The sequence below is a fragment of the Venturia canescens genome, chromosome 7, assembly GCF_019457755.1.
Source record: "Venturia canescens isolate UGA chromosome 7, ASM1945775v1, whole genome shotgun sequence".
Lineage (NCBI taxonomy): Eukaryota > Metazoa > Arthropoda > Insecta > Hymenoptera > Ichneumonidae > Venturia > Venturia canescens.
Window position 1 is genome coordinate 8,423,020 of NC_057427.1, and position 15,792 is coordinate 8,438,811.

A 15,792-nucleotide genomic window follows, 5' to 3' on the forward strand; every position below is an offset into this window, starting at 1 on the left:
CAGTGTGTAAAGCTTGTGATACATTTTTCAAGGGCAGCGAACAATGATCTTGCGAGGATAAATAAGATTGAATAAAATCATTATAAACCTGCATTTGAATAAGCTGCTTTTTACATCGAGCTTTCGAAATTACAAAGAAACTCTCTTAATCTCCCTGCAGTGGAAAAACTCTTATTTTCAATAATAAAGAAGATCCTCTTGCTTCAAAATGAAATGACGACCCGAACAGCACCGGAGTCGAGGTCCTTTCGTCGTCGGATCTCATCGACGACCCTCCAACCCAGAGAAATCCTTGGAAACGTCTCAACGTCAAGACGAGGTGACGACTGTGCAAATGGGCTAAATAAAATCGAAGAAGGACAAGGATACGTTGGCGACTGTGTACGGGGGACTCGATGAGCAGTCGTAACGCTTTGTTCGGAGAGCCAAACGAGCGTGGCACACGAGAAGGGAGAGCGAGAGAGATTGAGAGTAATTATATTTTACGCAACCGCCCTGAGACGGTGCCAGAAGGACGCCTCGGAGACGCTTCAATACACGATCGGAAAAGAAAGTTTGCCCGCATTGCGAGAGGAATGTCGAATGAATTGACGATTGGGGACAGGCGTACAAAGCCCGAGAGGGTAGACGATGTCGAGGGAGGAATAAAAATGCGGAGGGATGAAAGTGACAGGTCAAGGTTCCCTGACCCAGCCACCCTTCGAGAGGACAATAAGATCGCACCGGATAGAAAAATCCTTGAATCAACAATTTTCATTCGACGGTTTTCCTTTCTCGAACTCCTTCTTCTTACCGTCACCGTTTTCTCTCGAATATTTCGTGGGCACAAACAACGGTGGCAAAAGAATTGTAGAAAATTTAGTGGTTTGGGGGCAAGTCGATTCCGAAGCATCGTTTTCGGGTTCTTTCAGTCCGTTTTTTAACATCCTCGAGCATTATTTTCCATCAATTTTTAAGGAATATTGCTCAAACGAAATTCCGTGAAATATCGTTTTGGTAAGGTTTCCAAAAAAACACTTTGTCAACCGTGGAATTCTGCGAATGTTGGAACCTCTCTACGAGTCTCGGGGCTCTCGAAAATATAAAAGGAGCTTCGCAGACTCTTGGGAATTCAAGGACTCCGAGCCGTTTAACCACTTAGCAATTTCTTTATGGTTCTCCGCTCGGACGAACCTTGGCGATACTCTCACCAACCCTTTGGAAATTACTCCTCGTCATTGAACTGCGAAATTCAAACTTTCCGATCGTTTCTCCTGCGGAATTATCTCTGCAAACTACCATCAACCTATTTTCCCTTTTCGCCCTTCCATTTTACTGACGCCCTTATCCAAAGAGCCTCGAGAAATCATCTTACACTTTCCTCGATCACTATTTTATCGCGGCACATTTATTCTCTTCATTTTCTTTGAAGTTCAGAATATTATCGTACTTCAATCGCGTGCGTTTCTGCCCTTCCTTTCTCTTCGTATTTCGAGCTATGCGTATTTCATAACACAAAAGTTAGAGACTGTCGAGTCGATTTTATTCCTCAACAAAAACACGATGAATTCTCACTGAGAGCAAATATTTTTCTCTGATAAATATTTTCCATTGATGTAAGTGAACTTTGTTGCCTGAACATTTTTTAGACCCAACCACTCTCTCTTTTCAAATAGCAAGTGATTCCACTTTTTTACCCGAATCATGCAAACATAGTTTTATCTCCTTAATATTTTGTCGCCCGGACGCAACCACATACTTTTTTTGAGAGAAGCTAAAATAAGTGTCTGGCCCACAAAATTTTGTTGTCAGTCAAAATTTCAAAATTTTCATATTTTCTCAATTTTTTCCAAAACTTACAATACAATCGTTCTTCCCACCCAAATCCCCGCTCAAGTTTTCATGGGTACCCGTCGTACACGCGTATCTAGGAACACAGTGCGCATGTCTAACAGGTGCCTCCCTTGCGGACAATCAAATCTAACAGGTGCCACGTGAATGTGGCCTTTTAGTGGTCTGAGAGCCCAAGTTTTTGTCGAGAGACCTATTCCGGCAGGGCTTGTGTATTTCTTCCATGCGACCATCGTGCTCGTTTATGAAAAAACCCGAAAGAATACAATCGAAATGATTGAAATTCAAATTTGTGTGTAAAATGTGCAAAAATTGAATGGCAGATTCGAAACTTCGACTATTTCACGACGTACTTCAGGGGAAAGAAAAGCCCCGAGGGAAAATGGTATTTGAGACAAAAAGGGGGAAAAGCTTCTCAAACTTCAAAAAGTCTGGGGAAATCTTGTTGCATGGAAGTCCGCAGATTGTATCTGGCTTGTAAATGTTTTTTCATTTTTTTGTTATTTCACTTAGCACCGTTTGTGAATAATACCGTACGAGCGCTGCGAATCCCACTCTTTTTTACTCCTCAGAAAATAGTGGAATCTTTCCGTCTCTCGTTTCTTCTCTTCCCCCTATTCCTTCGTTCTCTCTCTCTCCCTCTCTTGCTCGCTCTTCATCCCTTTTCCTTCCTCTTCTCTTCTTTGGCTACCGCGAATCTTTATCTCGACAGTACTGGCCGTTCGTACCACTATGTGTTTAAATGGACGACTTGGCGACGAGCCCTCCTCCCCCGGCCCCTGCTCCCGCCCTCCCATATAAGCCGATGCTCCGCACGCCGTCTCGAGCCTCTTGATGCGCCACACGAAAATTTACGATACTCTTTCACGATTGCGTCTCGTCGATTACGAGAAGTTAGTCTATGTCCCTCGTCTTTTTAACTTCCTTCAACTCTCCTTTTCCTCGTATTTCTGGAATAATTTTTCCTCTTGGACGAGTGATCCTGCGAAAAAGAATTTCACTAAATAAATTCATTGAACTTGTGAATAAAAAATTCATTCAAATATTTACGAATATTTCAAAGCTTTTTTTCCCAAGTTCAGTCATTTTTTAATTTTGCAGAAAAAAAAGCCTTCAGTTGCTCGCCACAAATTGTATCGAAATGGTAAAATCTTCGTAGCTACAAATTTGAGAAGAAACTTTGAAAAAAGTTTTTTTCACCATCATTTGCTCGAAGAACGAGATATGAAAAAGACACGAAATTTGATGTTTCCTCGACGTAGCATTAAAGCATTTGGAGCGACTGGAGTGACCGAAAGATGTTTCATTGGCACGACTGAAAAAAAAATGTACAAATATAAAATGATTTGTAAGCTAAAAAGGGTTTTTGTGTCGCGTAGACAGAAGGGATGAATCGAGCAGTGTAGTTGGTAGGAGATTTTTTTACAACGAATCTAATGTGCATAGGATGTACTTGAAGAAGAAAGAGATCGTAGGTTAAAAAAATGTTTTGTCCCCGAGAGTCGTGAGGGATGAAGGAGGGGCGATAGGGCGAGGCGCAGGGCCAGGGGCTCGAGGGGGTTGAGTCGGTAACGCATTTTGTCTCTACTTTACGAGAAAGAGTGCTAGCGACGAGGATGGCGACGAAGATGGGATCGTTTTCTTTGTGGCAAATTCGCGTTTTGGGCTTGGATATTTGGCATTATTATGATATAGGATACGCCATTTGCCTCGCGCCATCCCGCAGCTCTTCGACTCTTCACTAGTTTAGCCTCGAACTCTCCTTCAAGCTTAACCCCCCACCACCCCCCGCGTCCCTCCGCCGCCAACCCTTCCGCCCGTTTTCTCGAGGCCGTACACGAAGCCAAGTTTCTTACAGTTACACAGTCAACGGTACGTAAATCTCGGCGGATGCTGGGACGCGAGTCCGTCCACCACGACATTCCACCCCCTTTCTCTCCTCTTCCCACAAACCCCTACTCGTCCTCTCGAGACTCCTGTCTCGTTTCAGAGAGCTTAAGTGCAGCCCGACACGACGAGTCTCCACCGTGTCGGACTCATCCCTCGTGCTTCGTTCCCTAACATTTTTTCCCACATTTTTTTTCATTTATTTTGATTTTTTCGTAATCTAATGGTCCTCGGAAATCACAAAAGTTACTCTCCTATTTTAACGTAATTACCGATCCACGTTCGAGTGATTTGAGTCCTGAACAGCCAAACAAATCATTGGTAACGACGTTGTGAAATTTTATTGTAATGTCATTGGTTGATCCAGCCTCAAGGTTATCGGACGAAGGATTCGATAGTTGATATTTGGAGCAATCTTTCACTGGAGCCTCTTCGAAGTATGCGGAAGTCAATGAATCGTCTTAGGGGCTCGATCAAAATCATTCGATTTCAGCCATTCAGTTGAATCGTCTGCAACAATATTTTTAGTTTAGTGAAGGAAGAAAATGGGAATTTCAGATATTCAAAAAAATTTAGCATCGTTTCTTGACTGTAGAATAATTAAACTTTCGACTTCTTTTTGGCAAATGAAAATTCAAGGTTCTGGATTGAAAAAACGAGTTCTCTCTCGCCTCCCTTCCATCTTGAAATCAAGTAAACTATACTCGAGCCTGAAAATCTGCGTTTCGAAATGCTCGTTTCGTACGAATTGGCTGATGTACAAGGAAGATCGACATTACGATAGAGCGATGTAACGTCATGAATTTATTTCCATTAGCACAAATATTTTAAGGATAAAGTTGGGAGATTAGATGAAGGGGAGGACATGAAATTGAGAAAGTATTAAGCATAAAGAAAGAAGGCAAGCAGGAAATTCGTTTGGCAAATGGAGCGACCAATCACGAGGATCCACCAATCGGCTGTTCATTCGTCCTCATCATTCGAACCCTCGCGCGCGCGTGCGCGCGTCTCCTATCTTCCTCTTCCCTTTATTAGGTAAAATTCGTTATTCCGATAACGAGGAAGAATAAAATAAATATATTTCCGGTTGCCCGGATATCGATGTGCCCGGTAACTGCGAACGGTCCGTTCTAACGGATGTTCTATCCGTCTGTCTCCCGATGCTGGTTCCTTTTCTTTTTCGGACTTTCACAAGTCCCTCGAGCCTTATTCCTCTTTCTGACAGAAGTTTCGTGATAAAGAGAATTGTTTCTCCCGCCCCCCTGTTCAGCTTTCGAAACGCCACAATTTTTTTCCCTCACGCGACACTTTCGTCCAGTGCTACATTAGATTGATAATTCGTCGCTGACTTTATGCGTCAATTTCGAAACTGTGCCGTTTGAATCTCTTCTTGCAAGGGTTGTTATTCCCTCCATCAATCATTTCCTCCCGGATACAAAAACGGTTCGCCACTCACCGGGAACAGTGGAATTTATCGACGAACCGTTAAATAAACCCTCCTCATCAATAAACTTGTGTTCTCCAGCAGTGATCGTCACCTTCCCAAAGTCGAATTTCCACTCGCCTTCGTCGCTGTCCTTGCATTTGCCCCGGGGTAGGAAGCACGTGTGCTCTTCCACCGCGAGGAGAATCGTCAATCGATGAAGAACGGCATAAAGAACGGTCTCGGGGGTATGGTTGAACGATCGCTCGCGTCCTTGGGAACCGCTCGCGAGCTGTAACACACGAAAAGCAGGGTAGAATGCGGAAGAATATTTGGAGCGAGGCTCGGAGAACCTTTCGCTGTTTTTTTTTTTTTTTCCGTTACCTTTTTTTAATGCACCATGCACTGAGGAGCCTAAATTATTGAAAATTTGTACGAGCTATGAAGGAAGCCACGCGAGCCCGGGGCCATTTCGCGCTCCCGTTTGTTCGTACGACGAGCAGCACGATAAATTAATGAAACTATAGGAGGATTTAAAATCTATATGAAAACGTGACATACGGTGGGACTGAGGAATGGATCTGACGCGGCCTATAACACTCGCGCGAACCTTGGCCCTGCTAATAGGCTGATATTCGCTCGATAACTCTCGCTATCGTCACAAACCGCCAAGCACACAACGCTCTTTCTCATCCCTCTTTCACACTTCATTCTCACCCTTGTGTGTTACCAATGCGCGACCCCCTCCCCGGCCCTCCTCAACCTTCCCCTCCGGCCCTTTGACCAACCCCGCTCTTTAACACTCGCAGCCACTTTGTCGATTCTTTTAAACGCTCTCACGCTATTCTTAAGTGATGCCAATTCCGAGCGATAGATTATCCCGTTATTGGAGCCAATTGCTGCTAAAACGCTGGAAATAATGGAACGATATGTGCCTTCGGAGCTTCGATTTACCCTTGCGGCTCCACTCATATTTTCAACTCTCTGTTTCTAACGGCAAAATACTTTCGAACGATTTTCTACTACTGACGAACGAGCCCGATATAATATTCAAAAAAACTCGAAATTAATGGGTTCGCTAATTTTGGTTGGACACCCCTAAGAGATTGTTTTATATTCTGGAGAATTTGATTGGAGGATTCGACCCAAGAGCGTGAATTTCGACGGGATTACGAAAAAGTCTTATTTTCAGTAAGAATTCAGAAGCTTTCTCGGCCATCGATAATAGTTGGTGGAGGGAAAACTTAACGACAGGAAGGGAGAGAAGAACACGACTGTATATCCGGTGAAACACTGTAAGATAGAGGAGACGAAGAAGAAGAAGAAGCGAAGTGCGCCGCGGTTCTCTCAGCTCTCGTCGAGTGTGGTTGTCGTGTCGCATTGCGGCGCAATCGGCAATAGAAACCACCCCCTGATTCTTCTCGGCACAACTGAAAAATCATTTTCTCATCCAAATCCCTTTTTTTCGTCTCGCTTTATTTTCCACCCCCCCGTACACACATTTACTTGAAATAAAATGAAAACGTCATTCGTTCTCTCTCGATACTGCAGCACCTTCGTCCTTGTCACAATTACGAGGAGACGCAGCTCGATACTATTGTGAAGAGAAAAATTTTCTTCGCGACTACTGCATTGGAATCAAAAACTTCAAAGATTTTCCTTCGCTTTTTATTCTCATTCATTTATTTGTTGTATCGAAGATTTCACCATTTTTTGTCTTTTTCAGCCCTTTATTTCTACAACGTTTGACGCTTTCTTTTTATTGGCAGAATAGTGAGAGTGCCAAGAACAATGGCTGAGAGAGAAACGTCTCTCGCGAAATCAGTTAACTGGGTCAGATTTTTCTTCGAGAGGCGATAGGAAGAAAGAGAGGGGGGAAAAGAAAGAGAGGGCCATGTGAGAGTACAAAAAACTTGGTGGATGTAGAGAAGCAAGAATATTAAAGATATAATCGTAAATTCGGGCCTTCAGGGATATTACCGGATAACCAAAACTACTTTCGCTGTTTTTTCCTCCCCCACAACCTCTCCCTCCTCCTCGCTGTCTTACATTACTTTGTATTTTTCTAGCGCAAAGGCGCAATCGCTTTTTGCTTTTGCTTTCGTCTTCTCAGACGGGCAAAAGGCTGTACGAGGGGGGGGGAATAAAAAGTGCCTTTTTTATCCTCGTCGTTGACCCTCCCGTGGCAATATCACGAATATAATCCTATTTATCCAACGCTTATGGAGATTCTTCTGTAAACTCGAGTATTTCTCATTCGACAAGATCTCTTTCGATCCTCAGCCTTTTTCTACTGCGTGAGCTTTCATTTTTCCGAGATTTTACTCCGGCCGTGAGCTGAGAAACTTTTGTGGTAAGTGACGAGCGTAAAAAGAGCTGAAAAACCTTCATTTTTTTCTACTTCACTTGGCACAAGTTTTATACTTGCCCTTCAGACTCGGGTTTCCCTAAAACGAAATTTCGTCAGTTTTCTTGCCGGATTTTCATACTTTTTAAAGAAATTCAAGTAACTTGTTTATCGAGATAAAACGATTCCTCGTCAGACAATTAATTTCACTCGATCGTAAATTCTCGGAGGTCGAACTCAATCTGCATAGACATGAACGCAAAGAATACGAGAATTGAAAGTAGTACGAGCCAATTTTAGTCAGACGGGGATGAATACACACGAGATCAGGGCCCATCCACGTAGGATAGCAACATCCAATCAAATTGCTACTGTTACTTCGTTCATTTTTTTGAGGCATTTTCGTGAAAAATTTTAAAATCAGTAGTACCCATCGATTACGGTCAGCCGTAAATGAATTTGCGTGTTTACCGTGTTGATCGAACGAAATCGAAGGATCTTCTGATCCCCAAAATCCCAATCGTTCGAAACAATCGCTCTGAAATTGAGCAGCAGCTTATTCGTCACTGAATTATGCTCGAGTCCATTTTATTCAGATACCAAAATACTGGCTGGATTCGAACTCGTTTGCTTCTTTTCGCATCCATCGTCAATCCGGAATTGTTCTGCTCATCCAAACCTGCCGAAATGAAGACAAAAAATTTGTTGAAAAATGAGAAACAAAATAGTTAAGGTGACGTTTGAAGAAACGTCACAGCAAACTCGTGTAATCTGTGAGTTTGGAAGAGGGACGGAGAGCAAAAGGTCACAAAAAAATCCTTAGTTTTCTTCATCGACTCTAAAAACTGAGATTGATCCCACCAAATGACGTTTCGTCTTATAAATCAATCTTCGTATCGATCAAACTTCGAAACAGAAAACGTGACAAAATTTCAGCACAAAGTACAACGAACGGTGGTTCATCTATTCGTTTAGTTCGCGAGTGCATGAGAAGTTAAAAATTCGTGGATATGCATGAAACGAATGTACTTGCCGTAGCTCAAAAACTTGGGAACAGAAATGGTGAGGAAGATTTTGAAAAATTTGTGAGGAAAGTACAGCGATTCGTATTTTATCTGTACAGTGTAGTTTGCTAGCACGAAAGAAGGGTGATGGTTAGTGGTAATACACGAAGTAGATGCAGCGGAGTGGCATCCCAGCAAGCTGGCTGGTTGGCAGGCAGGCAGGCAGGCTGACTGGTTGGTTGGTTGGTTTGCAGTAGCTCGAGGAAAGAACTAAGAGAAGGCAAGCCATGGGAGAGAATAAGAGAAGGGAAGCAAGCAACGAGTACAGGGATGAGAACGAGAGAGGAAGGAAGGCGGAAGGCAGACGGGCGGCAGACGCCCCATGCTTATCCCCCGTCGCCTCTCCCTCTCTCTCCCTCGATCTTTCTCTCTTTCTCTTCGATCTCCCTCGGGCTTTTACAACGCTGGAGACGTCCGTGACTCACCAAACCGTTATGGGATGAAGCCGCCCTCTTTTACATGTATTCTATCTCTTTTACGAGACCGATCGCGGACGCTGCACCCCTGCTCGCCCGTGTATGTTTTAGCTCGTGTATCTTCATCCCCTAGTAGAACCTTCCTGCAAAAAGAATTTCACCAGTGAGCATCACACATATACACAGATCGTTACAAACATTTTCGACCCTCATTGCTTTCCCAAAATTCCCAAAACCCGTCGATCTTTTAGGAACTACATTTTTTAGCCTTTATCAAGCTTCTTTTATAAACAAATAAAATGTATGGAAATAAATTTCATTTAATGAAAGTTTCTAATGTGCTTTTAGACTTCTGTAATTCTGTTGCTCTACTTTTTCAAATAAATTTTCAATTCATTCAAGTTTTTCAATTCAGAAAAAATCTTTGTTGTTCCTCCACGTCCACTCTCTTTCGACGGAATATTTTATGCTTCAGATCGACCCATAAAACCGGATCTTTTACGAGATTTTTCTTCACCTCTTTTTTTCTCTCTCTTTTTCCTTCTTTTTTGGAAACATGGTGCCCCAGGAAAATGTATACAATATTATACGACGACAGCACTTTTTCTCACGCGACAACGGGCTATATTTTTATGAAATTACTGAGCGACTCGAACGAATGGGTGTCAAAGCTTTGCCAAAAACGTACAGTTCACAAAGTATCGCGTAGTGGAAAAGGACGATAATGCTTTATAAACGTTCCTTCTAGAGAAGCCAACGCAATCGAATTCTGGATATACCGAACGTGTCCGATTACTCTTTAAATTCGTGTACGTTATATTACGATGATATACGAATTCGAACTCGCAGTTATCCTGTGGACCGTCTCGAAGTGGTCAATTCAGAAATCATTCTCTCTCGGCGTCAGGGACCAAGAAATTATTATCGCGAATATCGCGAATCGGAGTATAAAACAAAATGAGATTTAAACTGCACCTTTTTCGCGAAGGATCGAGAAAAGTTCCTCTTGAAAAATACTATTTTTAGAGAGAGAGAGAGAAAAAAAAACAGAAAAGTTATCTCCGTTGATCCTCGACGAGAAATTCGGACACGAGAAAACGTTGGGTTAAAATTCATTCCAAAATAACGAGAATCGAATGATCCTGAAACGCTCGTTCTGTAGCGTGGATATTTGACGTCGAAAAATCAGTCCCCATCGAAATGATTCAGTGTATGACGTACTCCAGGCTCGGAGAACGTGGTTTTGAGTATTGAAAGTCCCATGAAATTCCCCATCGACTCAAGAAATCTTGAGTACATTGACAAAAGTTCGTTTCCAGTGTGCGCGAATAACTGACGGCAACGAGATCGACTCGAACTTGAATGGATTCCGTCGAAAGGCAAGGCGATTGTAGAAACGCTGTTGAAATCGGTGTTGACAAAACCTGCAAGGATTGAGATTCGATGTATAAATTTTATTTCATTTTTATGCATCTTGTTTTGTATCGTTTTGTAGCGAGGTGGACTCGACGAGAGCAGCACGAGGAGGAGGTTGTACGACATTCCTCTGGGGAGACAGTTTGCGTAGGGAATATTTCTCGCGTTCGTAATTTCCGAGTGCAAGTGTCCAGAAAATATATACGCGTCGAGAATTCTCGGATGGGGTTGCGCGTACGATTCGAAGGGTCGGATGGGGGGCTGCTGAGCACGGGGTGGATTTTATACCTGCAAGTGTAACGATTCTCGCTGCGCTGAGAATCGTCGTCTCCGTCGTCGGCGTCGTTGACGATACGTGCTGTTTTACGAGCCGGTGTATAGCGACGCGGGAGACGCGCACACGCACACGCTCGTGCGACATTCTTACACACTCGGAACCCCCGCGCGGGGATGCTTCTCTATCCGCTGCGTGCTGGCGTTTCGGAGCCAGCAGCTTCGAGAACCACGCCTGTGCCCGATGGAGCCCAACTTTGGGACGAAATTTCTTCCCCTCTCGAAAACCAGTCCGAATGCCATTCCACGTTTTCTTGGTCCCACGGATCGCAACGTCACGACTGGAAGAAGCAGCTTTTCCAAAATCTCATTAAAAGAGAATTTCGAGTTGAAATCGAACTGAAATTGAGGAAAAATTGACCTGGAAAAGAAAAATATTCTTAGATCGAGAATTCAGCGATCGATTTATTTTTCATTTGATTAACGACTTTGATAGACGTTCGAACGTTTTTTTAAATTTCATGAAAAATTGAATAAAAAATATTTTTTGCACCTCAATAGCTCTCATGAAAATTTGACGAAATTTTCAAAATGAATAAAAAAATCGGTTTTCGATGGATCAACGCAATATTGAAATATTCAAAGGGAAGAAAAGTTCTTTGTTCAAGTTTAACTGAGAGCAGGAAAAAAATTGAAGCAACGAAATCGTAGTTGAATCCATGACCAAAGATTTTTCCAATCGCTCGATAAAAGTCAATTTTTTGCTTCAGTGTAGCAAGAAATCCTCAAAAAAATGAAATTTGCATCAAAGTTTTGTGAAAACAACGAAATATCAGTTTACCAAAAGTTTTCGATACGTAACACGACGCTGTTGAGGTTAAATGTAATGCGAAGGGGGGACGAATATCGCCGAGTCAGTGGCGCGAACGCGAGAGACGTCGAGGAGAGTACATGTTCGTACCGCGCGAACAGCGTAATAATGCGATCGCCCATCGTCGTATAAAACGCCAATATAACAGCAGCAGACTGCGGTGAGAAAGAGCGGGAGAGACAGAAAGAAAATGGGGAAAAAACGTACTACACGTCAAAAAGTCTGCACTCACTTTGTTCACTATGTACGGATTTATAACATGAAAACGAAAATGAAAAAAATAGATGAGGAAACAGCCTTGACAAGCTACTGTCGGGTCCATACTCCCGATAACTACGACAAGTGACTCGTCACTCGATGTCGAACCTTGCATTATGCCACGTTTTATCGTGTTCGTTACAAAATCAACCGTCTCCGTTTCCCCGATCGTACACGTTAGACTGCTGCCACTTCAAAAGCAATAACCTTCCACTCGTTGGCCGAATTGAAAAAAAAAATCGAACGAAAACTTTTCCAGAATCGAACCTTTTAAAATGGCGTCCGAAGCTTCTATTTTCATAACACTGCCGCGTATTTTTTATTTTACGTACCTTTTACGCCCTGCAGTGATAAATTTTGTGCTGCTAGACAGTTGAGAATCATCAAAGTAAATGAGAGCTTTGTTTGTTATCAGGGCGTACACTGAACGGTCAGCCGTTATTGGAGTTCCCGCAATCGAGCGGGGATCCGGCACTCGAGCCACTGAGAATAAAGAGGGCGACACTTTGGGCGCGAGTGGAGTTTAGGCACGCTCATCACTACCAGCACCATCGCCGCGCTCAGGCGAATCAGCGAAACATCACGCTTTGGGTTTTCAGGGTTCGATGCGGAAACGTCACTCATTTGCGCGGAAAGGTGAGTAATTTTCGAGTCGATAGTAACTCTTTCCTCGATCTCACTAGCTCGAAATTTGTCTCCGTGAGACGAATCGAACTCGTGAGAAAATCGAAAACACTTGGACACGAACTTTCACGCACAATTTTTTTTTCCGAACCACTTTTTTTATTGGCACTTTCAGGAACTCGGTGAGCATCTCGAGATGGTCACGTCGTTAGGCGTGAACGTTAATCAGCTCGGCTGGCAAAAGTTCGACGTTACTAAAGTTGTCAGCAATTGGTACAGCGGCCATGAATTAAGTTCAACGAAGAACGAAAAACTCACGTTGCTGGTCGACTGCACGGGCTGCGGGAGCCACGTTCATGTTTCCACTTTCGGCGTCCAAACGCCGAACGTCGTCGAATCGTCAATAAACTCAAAAGGTAAAATTTTATTGAATTTTCGAATCAATTCGTCCGTTCCGCGTCCGATTCGATCCAATTACCAAATTACCATTCGGAACTGAAAAAATACCGTAATTTTTTCTATTCCAGAAGCAGGAGAAGATCCCGATCGACCATTTTTGGTGGTCAGAACGGATCCCGCAGCTGTGAAGCGCGTACGAAGACGGGCTATCGAGTGCAGCGGCGCGATAAAAGGACAGTGTTGCAAACAAAGGTTCTACGTCAGTTTTTCACAGCTTGGCTGGGACGATTGGATCATAGCGCCTCAAGGGTGAGTCAAGAAATTCTTCCGTTTCCAATTTATCTCATTTATTCAGTCTCGAAAAACGTTCTTTTCTTCGCGTGTAAGTTCGACGAGTTTGTTGACAGTTTACGCAATTCGAACGATTGCAGATATTACGCGAACTACTGCAGAGGAGATTGTGCAGCTGGACACCGAACGCCTGACACATTTCTCAATTACTACACCCACGTGATCGAGGAATACAGAAAAATGGACAGACTAGCGGGCATGCAGCCGTGTTGCGCGCCCCTCAAATTTTCACCAATGTCATTAATATACTACGGACCGGACTCGAACATCATTAAAAGAGATTTGCCAAAAATGGTAGTGGACGAGTGCGGTTGTCCCTAAATTAGTATTTATATCAAGATATATATATATATATAAACATACGCATAAAACAATGCTGTAATATTGTGAAACGAGAGAGAGAGAGAGAGAGAAAGCGAGCGAAAGAGAGAGAGAGAGAGAGAGAGGTTCGTGGCCGATGTGTGGAAAGAAAAAGCAAGGGAAATCAAGCACGAAATGAGTCTGCGGACTCGGTCGCGAAGAACAATAGTTCACGGGACCGCGGTCATTTTCTCTTCAAACTTTTTCAAACTTCAACTTCTTCTTCTACTATTTCTCATTATTCTTATTCTTACGGTACTCATTCTTCTTATTCTCTTCTTCTTCTTCTTCTCCTTCTTCTTCTTCTTCTTCGTCTGCTCCGCCGCTCGTAAAAGCTCGGAGCACACGCGTAGCGCGATCGCGAAAAAAAATGTAACGTCTTCCCTAGTTCCACGAACGGCCGCTGTCGTCTGTGATCGCTAGAGTTCAAGCGGAGATTCCCAACACGTGTAACGATCAGGGACCGGGAGACTCGAGCCCTTCTTTTTTAAGCCGAGATTCGGTGAGTAAGAGATAAAAATAAACGAAATAACTAGAAAAAAAAAACGCCAATAACTAAAAGGAATAACCTTCGATGGGGATTTGCGAAGGAGAATACGCCAAAATTTAGACACCATTTTGTAGCTTAAGCGCGCGTATCTCGTTCGCGTTGGCCGCTCGTGGAAAAAGTGAAGTGACGATGAGAGCGTGCGCGCGTCATCGTAAGAGGAAATAAAACCATAGTTAGGATAATGAAATTTTTCGAGAATTAAAAGCTTAGGAGGATGTGAAATATAAAACCATTAAAAACAATTTATATATAGCACATATAGATATATATATACATTGTTTTTAATAATATATATATATATAAATAACTAAACGACAAAAAAAATGAGACTAACTCCCGTCCGCGATGTAATTGTAGGTTAAAAACGTTCGTTTCTACGTTTAAAATTTCGTGTAGACAAATAAAGCAAAAGCAAAACACAATAGTGGGACGTGTTCGACGCGTGTTAAGTGCATAACGAACAAACATGAGGAGAATTCAATTTAATAAATAAATAATAACATTAATAATAACGATAATAAAGACCGAGCTCTCTTTTATCGCGAGCTTCAAATTTTTCGTTCTATCCAAAATATTCGGTTTACGATCAAAAGAAATAAAACGAATTTCTAATAACACGACAGGAAAAAAAACGAACTAAAATGTCACGATTATTATATTATAACGATGTATATAACGAGGTTATGTCTTTCGACGAAGTATTTATATGAATAACATGAACGATAAAGGATCGAGCGTCGAGTGAACAAAGAAAAGAGGTAAAAAAACGTAAATAACCTAAAAACACGAAAAACGACACATGCGAAACACATTCGAAATGAAAAGAAAAAAACTCAATCTAATTGCCTTGTTTTTTATGCAAAAACGTATGAAAGTATCGAAATTACACAAACGAGACACATAGTGGCAGGGGAATAAAAAAAAAAGCAGTAAACAGAAGGACGAGCTACGCAAAGAAGAACATGGCAGCCGTGATATGGAATACTGAGAAAAAGCTCCGTTACGCGAGTAGTATCGATATTCGTTACGAATACATCGATACCCATCATTCGTAAACAGTGTAAGGAAAAAACTTTCTCGTCGGGTGCACGCAAGTGTAATATATATTTATACTTTGAGCACGCGAGGGAATATGGTCGAGAGAGAACGAGGCATGATGACATATTCAGCAAATTAAGCTGGCAGAACAGTTGTGAGTGCGAATAAGGTTAAGAGGAAAACAACAACATCAACAATAGTATATATAATTATAACTATTATTATTACAGCGAACTTTAAAGAGTGCGGGTGGGGGGGGGGGGGGAGGGGGGGCAATAAATAAAAACAGATAGAAAGAGAGAGAAAAAAAATGTAACGACGATGAAGGAAAAAGAAGGAATAAATCGGGGAGAAGGAGCTTCTTATAAAGCGAATAAATAATTAAATAAATAAATAAGTGAATAAGGACGCGAGAAGAGGAGATTGGGTAAGTTTCGAAAATTTTACAAGCATGTTGAATTAAATGCGACATCTTAAATGAGTTTGTACTATAATCTTAGGGCATTCTGTAAGTTAGTTAACTTACATATGTGCATATATATACACATATATATCTGCGATATAAATATATGTGTATATATATATTATATAAAAACACACACACACACACGACATACAAAAACTACTATATATTGAATTGAGACAAAGATAAAAGGAAATGGAAAAAAAAGGGGAGCGAATTGAC

General features: G+C 42.2%; 1 protein-coding gene and 1 long non-coding RNA gene across 4 annotated transcripts in view; one reads left to right on the forward strand and one right to left on the reverse strand.

Moving 5' to 3' along the window:
• The window catches only part of Actbeta (Activin-beta), a 39,470-nt gene extending 24,119 nt beyond the window's left edge, over window positions 1–15,351 (forward strand). The window contains exons 2-5 of the mRNA XM_043423862.1: window positions 12,201–12,421; window positions 12,585–12,825; window positions 12,937–13,117; window positions 13,240–15,351. Coding sequence (XP_043279797.1) covers window positions 12,201–12,421; window positions 12,585–12,825; window positions 12,937–13,117; window positions 13,240–13,480 — 884 coding nt within the window. The 3' untranslated portion in view covers window positions 13,481–15,351. The remainder of the gene's footprint in view (window positions 1–12,200; window positions 12,422–12,584; window positions 12,826–12,936; window positions 13,118–13,239) is intronic.
• LOC122413484 (uncharacterized) lies at window positions 63–12,342 on the reverse strand. 3 transcript variants are annotated; one of them, XR_006261558.1, is made up of 9 exons: window positions 12,118–12,337; window positions 10,672–11,077; window positions 10,189–10,391; window positions 8,977–9,110; window positions 7,959–8,166; window positions 5,256–5,432; window positions 3,990–4,227; window positions 3,031–3,145; window positions 63–2,812 (listed from the first exon to the last, which is right to left on the reverse strand). It is a non-coding gene; the product is annotated as an uncharacterized lncRNA (long non-coding RNA). The 3 variants fall into 3 exon arrangements; XR_006261557.1 differs by having other exon boundaries at window positions 5,174–5,432; XR_006261556.1 differs by having other exon boundaries at window positions 3,990–5,432; window positions 12,118–12,342.
• Window positions 15,352–15,792: the final 441 nt, after the last annotated feature.